Source organism: Myripristis murdjan, chromosome 4 (genome assembly GCF_902150065.1).
Source record: "Myripristis murdjan chromosome 4, fMyrMur1.1, whole genome shotgun sequence".
Lineage (NCBI taxonomy): Eukaryota > Metazoa > Chordata > Actinopteri > Holocentriformes > Holocentridae > Myripristis > Myripristis murdjan.
The window spans coordinates 26,152,721-26,166,169 of NC_043983.1; the positions used below are offsets into that span (position 1 = coordinate 26,152,721).

The window sequence follows — 13,449 nt, forward strand, 5'->3', positions numbered from 1 at the left end:
ATTGGAAGTGATGAGATATGAAATAAACATGAGCATTGGTAGGAATGGGTTCCAGCATTGGTCTCAAACACATCAAACCTGCATGTACACACACACACACACACACACACACAGCTTTATCATACACACAGAATAATTAACACTTCCAGCGTGTGTTAATTCTACTGAGGATGAATAAACACCTTTTCACACCTACGCATAGAGCATGAAAAATTAAGGTTGATTGCCATATATGCAGATTACTCTCTGGGTAAATTGTCTCGTTTTGAAATAGTAACACAAATATAGCATGATAAACTTTTGAAAATAAAAAATTCAGATAGACATTCCTCAGTCTCTCATTGATCAATGGAGCAGCCCCAGGATTTTACTTTGGCTGCCCTGTGAAAGCTGACATGTTGAATCATCTATCACTGACCGACTGAGATTCATTGACTAAAGAACTCATTTTAATTCAACAATTTTATAATTTACCTTTTTTTTAATATTTAAAAATAAAGGGGTTATAAGAGCTTTATTGAACTGCTGTCTCATTTTTCCAACAAAGCTGCATGGTAGCAATGCATTCTGTCTTAGCAATTGCAGCTGGCTAAAAATCAAAACCTTTATGCAGTTAACGAAGTTTATAGTTATTTAATGCAAAGGTCTGTTTGTAGACTCAGATGCACTCACTCAGCTCTGTTTAAAACGTAACCTACACTTGACTGCTTCCACAGAAAAAGACCTCTGAACATACAATAGGCAATGATCTTGAGAATGGGCTGACTGTTCTCTTCATTAACGGTTTTTAAGGTCACTAATTCTACCTCCTGTGTCATCCCACTACATCAACAGAGCATGAGGTCAAAGGTCACCTCAGTGGCATCAGCAAGAGTCGCAACTATTTCGACAGTCCTGTTAAGACATCAAATGCCAAAGGCTCCTGATGTATGGTAAGTGAAGGCAGTAGGGGACAGAGGTATCTATCAGATCTGCTTTCTCTTTTTATGATTTCGACTGATGAGGTGAATTCAGGTCACAGCCGTTATTCCTGATTGATTTCCCTGATTAAACCTGTACCAGTTTCAAAGAAAGAGATCAGAAAGAGATCAGTCATGTACCTGCCCACCACCCCCGTGTGCTAAAATTAAACAAACTCCCCGCTGCTGTTGTCCCAGATGTGTCCTGACTCGAGCTAAGCCCCTGGATCAAATAAAGACGTTCAAGAGATTATGAATTGCTAGATTAAACAGAGATGTGGAGAGGTGTGGCTTTTCACCTCCATGAGGAATTTAACACATCATGGTCAGGCTTCATGAAGGATTGGAGGGAAAAAAAAAAAAAAAGCCAAAGGAAGGATGATCTCTGCCAGGACACTATCTGCTGGATCTCCACTTGTTTCTTACAGCAGTCAGGCCCTGAGGCTGGTCAGAAACTAAGAATGTGATTAGAAATATAAAATACACTCAGCTCATGTGTGAGGAAATGGATCGCATTCCCACGGCGGTGTAGCAGCGTAGCTCTGGGGCAGCAAGCTACATCTGTCAAGGTTATTATCATAACCTAAAAGTAAGGTGAAAACTAGGTGTTAAAACATTTTCATAGACAAGACTTTGTGATAATTAAATAAAGCTAAAGTCAAACTTATAATGTCAATAAACAGGAAAAAATAAACCATGATTTAGTGTTTGCTTTACATAATACCTGCTGAAAAAATACTTGATGATCGAATGACGTTGCACCTTTTAAAAAAAAAAAAAAAATGAAATACTATTTTTAGAGCTGAAACAAAACATGTTAAAACTAAACAATTACAACAATAATTCTGATAACAACAACAATAATAATGATAACATAAATAAATGAATAAAATAAATAAAAGTGAAACTGAAAACTAAGTAAAACAAAATGGAAAAAACACAACAACAGAAATGATAATAAACAGAAATAAAACTCTTATCCTGGACATTCCAGACTGTGATAACTGCAGAATGCATTTAGTCTGAAAGGAACAAAAATTCACAAAAGTAATACTAATGTTAATGTTAGCAGAGACAGCAGAATAAGTGTAGCACCTACTGGGTGGGGGATCATCCCCAAAGAAGCGGCTCTGAAAGCATGAGGGACACTTAATGGACACTTGGACATGAGGATATTGCAGGGCAGGTGAAATACAGTTGCGGGGGTTTTGCACTTGGGACAAGTAAACCTGAATGGAATCAGCTCCCTTGCAAAACAGAAATCATCAGTAAGAGTACCAATAAATCACCATGAAGAAGCAGCAAGTTGCCGCTTGGTGATAAAAGAGTTCGAACAAGCAGAATCAGAATCAGGTTTGTTATGCCCAAGTTCTTTGGCACAAACAAGGAATTGGTGCTGGCAAGTTAGTGTGGTACAGGTTCAGACAGACAAATGAAAAAAAAAAAGAGCAATACAAACAAATGCATGCCAAACTACACCAAGGCAACCATCCACAGTGGCATCTTGGTCAGCAGATCAACATAGAAAGCACACACAGAAAGGAGCATTCGCTGGAAAAAGAAGTATGGAATATGGATCACGTCTGAATGAGAATGAGATGCATTCTTGGAAGAGGTTATGATGTGTTGCTTTCACCCCAAAAACCTCAACCAGTAGCTGAGCGAAACCCCAGCTATATCCTCCGTATTTGGACACAGCAAAGCTTAGACATATATCTTGTCAGCATGCAAAATTAGTTTTCCAAGGTCAGCACACTTGTCGCTGACATGAATCAACTGGGAATCAATTCTTTACCTGTCAGCGATACGAAAGGAAGAGGCATAAACACTCTGAACTAGCAGCTGGAGCTAGGCCAAGAGGCTGAACGGCCGGTGCAAACCACACGGAAACTGAATGATATGAAATGAATTTGTCCATGATTTGTTGTCAAGGGTTACGTAAGACCATTAGGGCTTCCTACAAAAGCAGCTGATAAGAACAAATAGTGGCTCTGGCTGGAACAAGGGCGCATTTGTTTGGTTATATTTCATAAATAGACCCAAACTAATGTTTCCTGGATCCTGTGAGCGTCTCCCTGTCAGCTGAGAATCTCTGCTATTGTCAGCGGCTGTATATAATCCTGCAGCCCGTGGCTCCTTCACATACTACAACTTGACACAGTGTCATCACCTGCCAGCAAGGAAAGTTAACGTCAGGCTCTGCAAGCGGCCATCATTTGTTTTTCAAAGACGCGATCAGATGTGGGCCGTGTAAGCAGTAAATATGCTCTCTTATCAGCCGGTCACATCTATGACTTTGCTCCCATTCATCACCATCACCATCTTCCCTGCTATCTTTTCCAAAGTGACAACAACAGAGGATTTCTGAGACTACAGGCAATTGAAAATATATATGATCAAAGACACAATTTGTTACATTGAGGTTATATCCAAGAAAAGCGCAATTGGGCAGTTAATCAATCAAAACTGCTGCTGCAAGTATGACTACAGCTAAGTGTTAATTCCTCTGCCGTCAAAGGTAATGAATAAGCTCTGGCCCCGTAATGGAAACAAGGCAAATATTTTCCTGTTGATGAACTTCCACCTTCAGGCCCTGTTACGGCTGCACTGGCAGTAAATCTCAGCACAGATCGAGCCTGCACTCACAGCTCACTTAGAAATGTAAAATAGATTGTTTGAAGAGTTGGCTTTGTCATTAGTGAAAATGCACAGCGAGGGAGCGAGGAGAGAAACTGTGGGTAGTATATCTGCTAGATTTATGTTTCCTTGTCCACCCGGTGTGCTTTAGCTGATGTTTGACCTCTGCACTGGGGTAGCGGCTGGCCCCTCCAAGTCTGGCTGCCTGATCGAAGACAACCAAACAGACTCAGGGCTTTAATACTTAAGTTCTTGAAGCGCTCTTAATCATCAGAACTGACACGTCCAGGTGGAGGAGAAAGGCCTTAACCTTTCGGTGTGCCGATGGTGGTCCGAGTGGTGGGTCAGGAAGCTGAGGAGATGAGCTTCAAGCATGTTTTATGAATCTAATAATGGATCCAAAGTGTGTGAGACACCTTTATGTGCACCGCTGGAGAGTATTTTGGAGATATTAAAGTGTGAAGAATTCTGGCACTGCAATGTCCTAGGTTAAAGGTTACAGTTTGAAGATATAAATTGTGGGGTGGACAGATGGACACATTTTTGATGTGCAAACCTGGGTGGTCAGCGATCAGACCATGTGGAATGCAGTTTTGCAGCAAACTGACTCTTCCTGCCCTGTCCCCTGTCGTATTGATATGACAATGCTGCCCTCTAGTGGTCGTGGAGTGTCATGCACATTTTTCACTCGCTTACTTGTCAAAACTCAAACAAAATCCTCCATGATCCAGATGCTGATATTTAGATGTCCATGCAGAGACACTGAATGTTGTCCAAAGTGGCGGACATATCACAATCTCTTTGCACAGGGGATCAGCTGTATCCTAATTCTCTCACTGGCTTGAGGCCTGAGATAAAATCCATTATTTTTTTTAGACTTGTCTTGTTTTGTTGTGGATGTTTTTTTTTTTTTTTTTTTTTTTTTTTTTTTAGCAATTTATTAAAGATTAATATCTAAATAGGAGGTGTAACAGCGGCACACCCTTTAGACAACACTGAGCTAATATCAGTTATAACTATAGATAAGCCTCTATCCACTTTGTAAACCTGTATTAATGGCTGACTAACAATGTTCTTTTTTACTCTTGAAATAAAAAAAGCTGAATCTTGAGGACGTTGAAGTGAATGCAAATGAGTAACAGCGACATCTAGAGGAGGTCTGGGGTACAACTGCAGCAGAACGCACATAGCTTTTTCTCTATATTTGTAGTTATAATTTACCATAGCCCATTGTTCCATAGTTATGTACAGTTTTACAACTATTGATTTCATGCCATGTCATAAATATGTCTTCATTATAAATACTGGGCTCAAATGTAGTGCTTATTTTATTGCATTTCTTACTTTTATCTCTCTTTAGCAATTGCTCAACACTGCCCCCGATGGTCAAAAGACTGTACTGCACTGTTTTTCTGTCTCATAGCGGTCACCGGCTGTGGTTTGGCTCTCTCTCTCTCTCCAATAGATCTAGGTTCTCTCATGGAAACTGGCACCGGATCAGTAAAATACTTGCAGTGACTGGTGCTGATAAAAAAAATATATATAAATGCTCCCAGAGACAGTAGATTCTAGTCCACGCTGGCATTAATTTACAACAGAGCCAAGTATAATTGGGACTGCGCCTTTAATGAGGCGGTTTTGCGACTGTCCTTACGACTTTGCTTGAGCGCTTTACGACTGTTTGGGGAGGCTGATTCAAAATGGAGTAGCGAAAAGTTAACTGACAGTGTTTACCCAGATTCCGCCGTTAAGGTTTTATTTTTTATACATACTCATCACGTTTATGTGAATTGACCGCCGCTGCACATTAGCGAGCCGAAAACACGATGGGCGACGAGAAGGAGTCCGACTCTTTTCGTTTCTTCTCGGGCTACGACGATTTGAGCGATAGCAGCGATGACGGGGACGGCAGCGGCTCGGACGAGGAGAGGAAGAGTCTGAGGAAGGCGAGCCAGAGGCCGGGTGAAGATGCTCCGGGAGGCGGCGGCAGGTCTCCCGGCCAGGGGACCAAACGGGCCGCCGGAGGAGCCCCGCTGCCCAAACCCGACGAGCTGTTCCGCTCCGTGTCCAAGCCTGCGTTTCTCTACAACCCGCTGAACAAGCAGATCGACTGGGAGAGCCGCACGGTGAAAGCCCCGGAGGAGGTACGGCCACCGCCAGCCACTCACTCACTCACTCACTCACTCACTCACTCATTCATTTTCATTCATTAGTTCATTGAAAACAGGGGCAGTGCGCGTTAAATGTTTCCCTCTGTTGTCCCTGTGGTGTGTACACAAAGCAAATACAACCAAAACATGACAAATCCACATGACAGCACTAAATTCATATACCATCTGTACATTTCATATTTCATATGAATGTTTATATTTGTTACTGCATATAGTCTTTATTGTATATATGTATTGTATATATTTCTGCATTTATTTTATTCTATTTAATTTAATTTAATTTAATTTTATGTTTCTATTCTGTTAATGCTGCTGTAACATAAGAATTTCCCAGTCTGGGATCAATAAAGTATATCTATCTATCTATCTATCTATCTATCTATCTATCTATCTATCTTAACTACGACTGAGCGATATATCGTTCCCATATCGTTATTTAGATACGAGCATTTGCGATATTAATATTTCAAAAGGAAACAATATGGAGGGTGTTAAATTTTAGGGTTAGGGTTGTTCGTACATTTAGTACGTTTATGTTTTATGTTTTGTGTATATGTATATGAATACAGTGCAAATGCAGCAACAAAAACATGATAATCACACCTGTAGGACAAGTGCCGGAGGTATTATCAAGCCATAATGACATAACATGAGCGTCTGTCTTCCAACCAGTTTTTAACATTATTTTTAAAATGATTAAAATTAATACACTCTCTAATATTTGTAGGGATAGTATTCCACTGTTCTGCTGTTGCAACTAAAAAAGCGGTTTGAGTAAATTTTGTTGACCCGTGTTTTATGGTTCAACATGGCACGTTATTACGCATTCTGTGTGAGAGTGAGTGTGAGAACACTTCATATGAGAAGTCAGTAGGTACTATTAACTACTTAGGTGTGATATGCTTATGAAGGCCACATGTTACTGTGGCTGCTTTGGGCTAACATGATGTATGACGTCTATTTGCATTTCTTGTTTTAATTTTAATTTAACCCTTCTATTATCTTTGGGCTCAACGTGACCCTGTTCCATGTTTAACGCCTCCAAATACATGTTTAACATCATTTTATTCCTTCATATTGCACTTTTTACTTTGCACTTTAACTTGATGATATGTTTTCAGTGTCCTGTACACATTTTGTAGGCATCAGTGTCGTTTTTTTAGCTGGATAAAACATGTAAGAATTAACAAAATTTTTTGCACACGTTTGCTTTAGCTGTTTTGAATGATACTGAGGAACTGTAACATGTCAAAAAAACTTCCCTCTGCTTTTTGGCCCTCACCAAACATAACCATACCTGTCACAGTGAGAGAGCCAGTCCAGTTCATATGACATTTGGGAGAGAAAAACATGATTTCCACAAGAACTTTGAGGAATATGGGGGTGAGTGTGGAGGTTATTTTTTATTTAAAAGGTTTTATTAAAAGATTTTATTAAGATAATTTTTGAGAGGTTTAAATTGCATAGCTCAAATTGACCCCAATTGTTAAAAAATGTCAGTAAATTTGAAGCTAACAGGATGATTAAATGCTTAATGCTACTGCTGCTGTGAGCACACAAACAACATGCAAACCCCTTTTTGGACATACGAATATTCACATTTTTTGGTTATCGTGTTTAGTCCGTCTGCTTGAATTTTGTCCTTATCTTGGGTTCAGAGTTCAGTTGTGAATTTATGAATTCAGTGGGAAGAATCTGTTTTCCTGATCTGCTTGTGCGGGTGTGAATGTCTCTGGGTCTCCTGTTGGAGGATCTGAGGTCAAACAGATGGCTGCTGGGGTGTTTTGGGTCTTAAATGATGTTGATTGCTCTTTTTCAGGCTGTGTAATCGGTACGTGTGCTCCTACAATGACTAAAAAGAAAAATGGATAGTCACCTCACTCCAACCTGGTGTTCTTCTGTCTTGTTTCCTCTGCCGCTTGCAGCCCGCCAGAGAGTTCAAGCCGTGGAAGACCAACGCTGTGCCCCCTCCTCAGAGCTACGCCTCAGAGCCAGAGAAGAAGAAAGGGCCACCACCGGGGATGGACATGGCCATAAAGTGGTCCAACGTCTATGAGGACAATGGGGACGACGCACCACAACCTTACACTGGCAATGCCCGCTTCCTGCCCGCAGAGGAGCAGTCCCCTGACTCAGGTTAGTCCTGCAGGACTCAAAGCGACAAATATCATGATTCACTAGTCAGCTCCAATATAGTGTTCAATCCTGCTGCTGCTGTCGCACTGTTTCTTGACAGTAATTCACTACAAATACTATTGTGTTAGCTCAAATGTGGTGTAAAAGTGGAAAATCACTTCTAAAGTTGTCTCAGTTATAAGCTTCTAACCAGCTCCATATAGTCACTATTGGTATGACAATATTTGAGACACTGAGTGATTTCCACTGAGACTAAAGACATGTTTCCAGGTCATTGTCTCTCTTCAACTATCTGGAACTGAAGAGGTTTGCAAATATGTTGTGATGTTGTGAACACATCCCCAAATTTTACAGACTGCAAGATGTCACAAAATTCATGGTGAGAAATATCACAAGACATCGCTTTGGACTCATGTAGCTACACAACCTTACTGTAGCTACGTCTGTGCATATTCTCATTTGTCCAGGTCATAGGCATCACCTGGATGTAGTTATATGTCTAGAAAACCACGTGGATAAGGAGCGAAACATCTTCTAGACATGTAACTAAGTCCAGTTGACCTTATTCAATTTCTTTGAGCTTATTGTAGCTACAAAATGTCAGAGAAGGCAGCTGGCTCATCACTTCCTATTCCACCATAGCATTTAGCGTCAGAGCCACACACATGAGCGTGCATGAGGGTGGAAGCAACTTGGACGAGTTAGTGAATTTCAGGTGTGTGTGTGGGGTGGGGCTTTTTGAGCTCAAAATTTGGATGAAATTCTGCCCACTCTACAAAGTTACCTACCCCAGCTTTAACACCCGCATAAAGCACACACACAAAATGTAAAAGATAATTGGAATGGACTTTTTTCCCTTGTAGTCCGCTTGACACACATGTAAAAAAACAGATCTCAGAATGTAAGTTTTGATCTGAGACCAAGTTGCTGTTGTTAAAATGGTATCCTGACAAGCAGATCACATTTCAGGATTAGTGGAAATGGATCACCACAGGATGCACTGATTTCAAAGTTTACAACCCCATTTTGTTCACCCCTCCTCTGGTTTTTAGATGAGGATGACGCACAGAAGGCCATGTCTGCTAAGAAACGCAGGGTGGAGACCTTCCAGCAGAAGGAGAAGAGGAAGCGGGACCTGGGACAGGCCACGTCCGACAAGAGCTTCGTCGAGGAGGAGAAGAGAATCCTGAGGCAGCAGCTGGAGTAGGCCCGAGCTGCCTGCAGCAAGGCATCAGTTTCTAACTTAAAGACAGACATTGAACCACAGACACTGGCAAATGGACCGTTGGGGAGGTGTGCTGTGAACAGAGATAGCTGGCTATAAGGTGTCATGATTTGGAATACTGTAACAATATTTGTCTTCAAATTAATGCTGGTGCACTTGATGACAGACGTTTGGTTTAAATTTTGTAAATGGGTTTGTGTCATTGGGATTACAGGCATAAATAATAGTGTTAAATTCTCAGTTATTCAGATAGCAGCACCCCAGCGCCATAATAATGCTGAAGTGCAGGTCTGACGTGTTTGTTTGGTTCTGGTCCCGGCAGATCCCTCTTTGCTGTGTTCCCTCCCTGGTTAGATGAGCAGTCAGCCGCTTTGCTCTCCTGCCATGACACCGAGTAACTATTGTGTTGTTTGTTGGACTCTTTTGTTTGTCTTTTTTTCTTTTTTTTTTTTTTAACTATGTAACTAAAATAAGAGAGTGACCTCTGACTGTGGTGGTTTACATGCATAACTTCTGTATATTCTCTATATTTCTCTTTCAGTTGTAAATACACAATCACCACCAAACAGACCCAATGCTTGGAAATTTAGCCGAAGAAAATGATTATCCCTGTGTTTATGGGAAAGTGTATTTTAATGCAGCAGCTTTCTATTTAAATTGACAAAAAGTGTAATAAATGGCTTCATTTCAATTTAAATTATGGTGAGAAACTTCCAGCTGTTGTTCCCGCTTATGCACACTAGATGTCGCCTCTGAGCCACACTGGAAGAAGTGAGTGTTCAGCTTTTAGAGTGACCTGCTGCATGTCCATTGCTGTCTAAGTGTTGGGGACACAAAAGGCAACAAGAGCCCATAAGAATGATATTTCTAAGAAAAGAAATGTTGATTGGTAGCTGGTTTTATTTTGGCACTCTTTAGCTACTTCATGAATTTATATAGTTTCTTGAGTTGTGTGACACCTGGCGTTATACAGCACTTTAGACTAGCCCAGATGTGGGATATAAACAAAACATTTAAGAAATTGAAGAAGTGGTGAAGGGATTCTTCCATTTCTGTCAACAAATCTGTATAGTGTGCTTAGACAACCTGCTGTAATTGTTTATTGTCAGTGAAATATTATTTGTCGTACACCTCTGAAGCAATAAATGATAAATATTTTACTGTAAAATGTCTTCCTATCATCATTCTGAAATATTGTGCAAACTTGCAAATTAGGCTTCACAGTCACATTTGCTCTTGATAATGAAGTTAAACTGCAAAAAGCAACCTGAAGCTCACTGTAGATAGCACTAACTGAGACGCTTAAATTATGAAGGCAAAATGTACAGACCTCCTAACGGGTTGTATAATAGTGGCCTAATTTTGGTTGAAAAGGGTTTGTTTTCATTCTTAGAATTTCTCTGACTATTGAAGCAAATATAATGGTGTTTCAGCTAAAAGAAAAAATGAAAACTTTCCACTTCGTGACAGTTTAGTGATCAGAGGAATTCCTGACCTATCTGTCATCATGGGTTGACATGAAATAGTGGTAAATATGCTTCTGATAAAATTCCAGCTTCCAGGTATGTGCCTGGCCTTGTCTGAAATGCATACCTGGTCCTACACAACAGCAGCAAACTGATTTTATCAGCCATATTTACGAACAAATAACTCTTCTTCCCCGAATGATTGCATGAGGAATGGCCAGCCGGGTCACATGTATCAGGGTTGAAAAATGCTTCATATTGCTGTCAGTTTTGCAACTTTCCCAGAAAACGGATGTTTTGCAGGGGTCTATTCTTGGAAGTGTGAGTGCAAAAGCTACTTTGCCAGTGTAGTTTTTTTTCGGTGTTGCTGAATTCGTATAGCGTAGCTGTTTTCCTGTGATATGATATCCAAAGCATTCCTGGACTGTGTTTTTTGGTGTTACAGAGGTTATGTTACCAAAAGAAGGCATGTTTTCTTCCCACTGGATGTCACACATGACTGACCTAATCTTCTGCTTTTTTTTAAAGAGAGAACATTCTGGTTTCATGTTTCATGTCGCTCACTCAAAACATCCTTCCTTTATGTTTGATGCTTTAGGCCTATACTAACTACCACGTAGGGCAACCTATCAGTTACCTAAGTATTAAAGAAGCGCTTGTTGTCTTGGTCATTTTCTTCAGGGTCAAAACCGTGTCGTTTATTGGGTTTAAATAAAGCCACTGGGACGAAGAAGGTTTTCACTTGGAGTGGAGCTGTTGGTCTACCCAGAGCTATGAAGTGTCAGTCATACTGCCTCCTTATCACTGTGACACATTTACTACGAGGTCAAGACCTCATCATGGCCGCTGAGCACCCAGGGACCTTCACTGAGCCCCAATCTGCCTGCCTGCAGCTGCTATCTGACTTGTGACACTATTGCACACTCAGCACAAAGCTGCAGCTAGTATGTAAATTTAGTCACAAACACATGTACTGTATGCTCAAAACCTCTGTTGACAACTGAGGATTCAAGAGCCTTTTTAAGCTTTGCTGTGGCTCTCATCTGCTGCAGGGGATCCAGAGCCAAAAACAGGAGAACTCTGTGTCACCGCTGTTACTGTTTGGACCAAAAAGCAAGGTGTTGTCGAGGTGTTGTGAATTTCAGGAACTTAGATGATAGTGTAGTGACATTTGTAAATGTGCATGCATCTTTCTGTCTTCTTTTGCACTGCACAGGCACACACAGCTAACACCTTTACGGGCACATTTACATTTCTTGTTTGACATTTGGGTCTAGCATGAATATATGGAACAAAACAAAACAACACACTTCCATGTAACTGTGACACTCAAATGCCAAATCACAAATGTCAGCCCCACAGTCTAATATGCACTCTCAACCAAAACTACTCATGTCTGCAGGGTAACATAAAATCTGAGCTCAGTGAACAACTGGAATAATTTTGTGGGTTATTAAAGGCCCCTGCTGACCATGGCTTATTTTAATTCATCATCTATCATTCAGTCATCAAGTGTAGCCTACCTACTGACAGGTAGCTTTGCCAACTTAAAATCAACCACTGACTGCCACATCCTAATAAACAGCATTTTGCTCAAGGGTAGTAAAATTATAGATCTGTAAGAAAAAAACATGCTCATAAATTTATCATGTATGCCATTTAAGTTCACTGCTATGGTGCAGGGTGTCGGGTCAGTATCAGTCCACTGACTTGTTGATTTCCTCAAATCTTCACTCATCCATGCAAGCCCAGCTCAGAGGCTATATTTACTCCTTGAGAGGCCTGCCGCTAAGTGCCAGGATAGAGAGCTGTCAGTGTGGCTCGCAGGGAATGCTGACTGTTGAGAGGTGAACGCTTCATGTCTCCTCTCACCAGCCTCCTGCCAGCAGGAGCCGCAGGCAGATGTTTTCTAGAGGCAAACAGTTGCTTTTCACACCAGCAAACTGGCCAACCGTGTGAAACAGATGTTCAGCAGAAAAAAAAAAAAAAAAAAAAAAACTAATGCAGGAGGCAGGCGCATGCTTCAGAAATTTGGGCTTTGATCTGAGATAAATAGCATATTAACAGTATATTTTCTGTCTGGTGTAGCGCTACAGTGTAATGTAAGTTCTCGAAGTGAGCTGTTCAAAGTAGGCCGTGTAGATAAAAGATTCTCTATGAACCAAGGATCCTCGTCTTTGGCGCCGACTTGAGCTCTGATAGAATGGAATTTTCCAAACTACACTCAGAGAGGAACATAATATTAGAGTTTACAGTAATACTGTGGTCCCGGCCGCTGAAGGCAGCTGAACGTTTCCACTCGATCCCCCTTATTTGGAGCAGACCTAACAGTTCCATCGCTCTGCCACCCACAAACATTATGTAAAAGTTTCACTGGATCATCAGAAATATCAGATTATAACACTAAGACAAATAAAAAGAACAATAGGTATTGTTTGAGATAGCTTGATTTCATATTACATCAGAAAAATGAAAATCAAAGGGAAACATGTCTCCAGCTCACCATGGTGACTGAGTATGATCGTAACCTCACATCTCTGAGAGTCCTCACATTTTATGTTGATACTTTTAAAAAAAATTATTTTATTATTATTGTTATTATTACTGTTCTAGCATTGGTGATGTATTTGATTTTCCATTTTGCCAGATGCTCATCACCGACAAACAAATGTAAATAGTGCTAAGCTAGTTTTCACTTTGGGTGTGATTTTTTTCTATTTATAAGCGCATCTGTGAGCCTGCTAACAAAACATCAAACCCCAGTAGAGTTTTTTTTTTTCCTCCTGTATTTCCTCCTTCTTCCTGCTCATCATACTTGTTGTTCTCGCAAACAAAAACAATTTGACTTAGGAATA

The 13,449-nt window shown here is 40.6% G+C and overlaps 1 protein-coding gene across 1 annotated transcript; it reads left to right on the forward strand.

Moving 5' to 3' along the window:
- Nucleotides 1-5,248: 5,248 nt before the first annotated feature.
- c4h1orf52 (chromosome 4 C1orf52 homolog) lies at nt 5,249-10,296 on the forward strand. Its single transcript, XM_030050114.1, has 3 exons — nt 5,249-5,740; nt 7,693-7,903; nt 8,956-10,296. Exons 1-3 carry the CDS (start codon nt 5,423-5,425, stop codon nt 9,108-9,110), a joined length of 684 nt encoding a protein of 227 aa, XP_029905974.1. The 5' UTR covers nt 5,249-5,422; the 3' UTR covers nt 9,111-10,296.
- Nucleotides 10,297-13,449: the final 3,153 nt, after the last annotated feature.

Coding starts and splice junctions, on each gene's coding strand:
- c4h1orf52 (XM_030050114.1), top strand. CDS start 5,423: ATGGGCGACGAGAAGGAGTCCGACTCTTTTCGTTTCTTCTCGGGCTAC. Junction 5,741..7,692: donor CGGTGAAAGCCCCGGAGGAG/GTACGGCCACCG, acceptor TGCCGCTTGCAG/CCCGCCAGAGAGTTCAAGCC. Junction 7,904..8,955: donor GGAGCAGTCCCCTGACTCAG/GTTAGTCCTGCA, acceptor TCTGGTTTTTAG/ATGAGGATGACGCACAGAAG.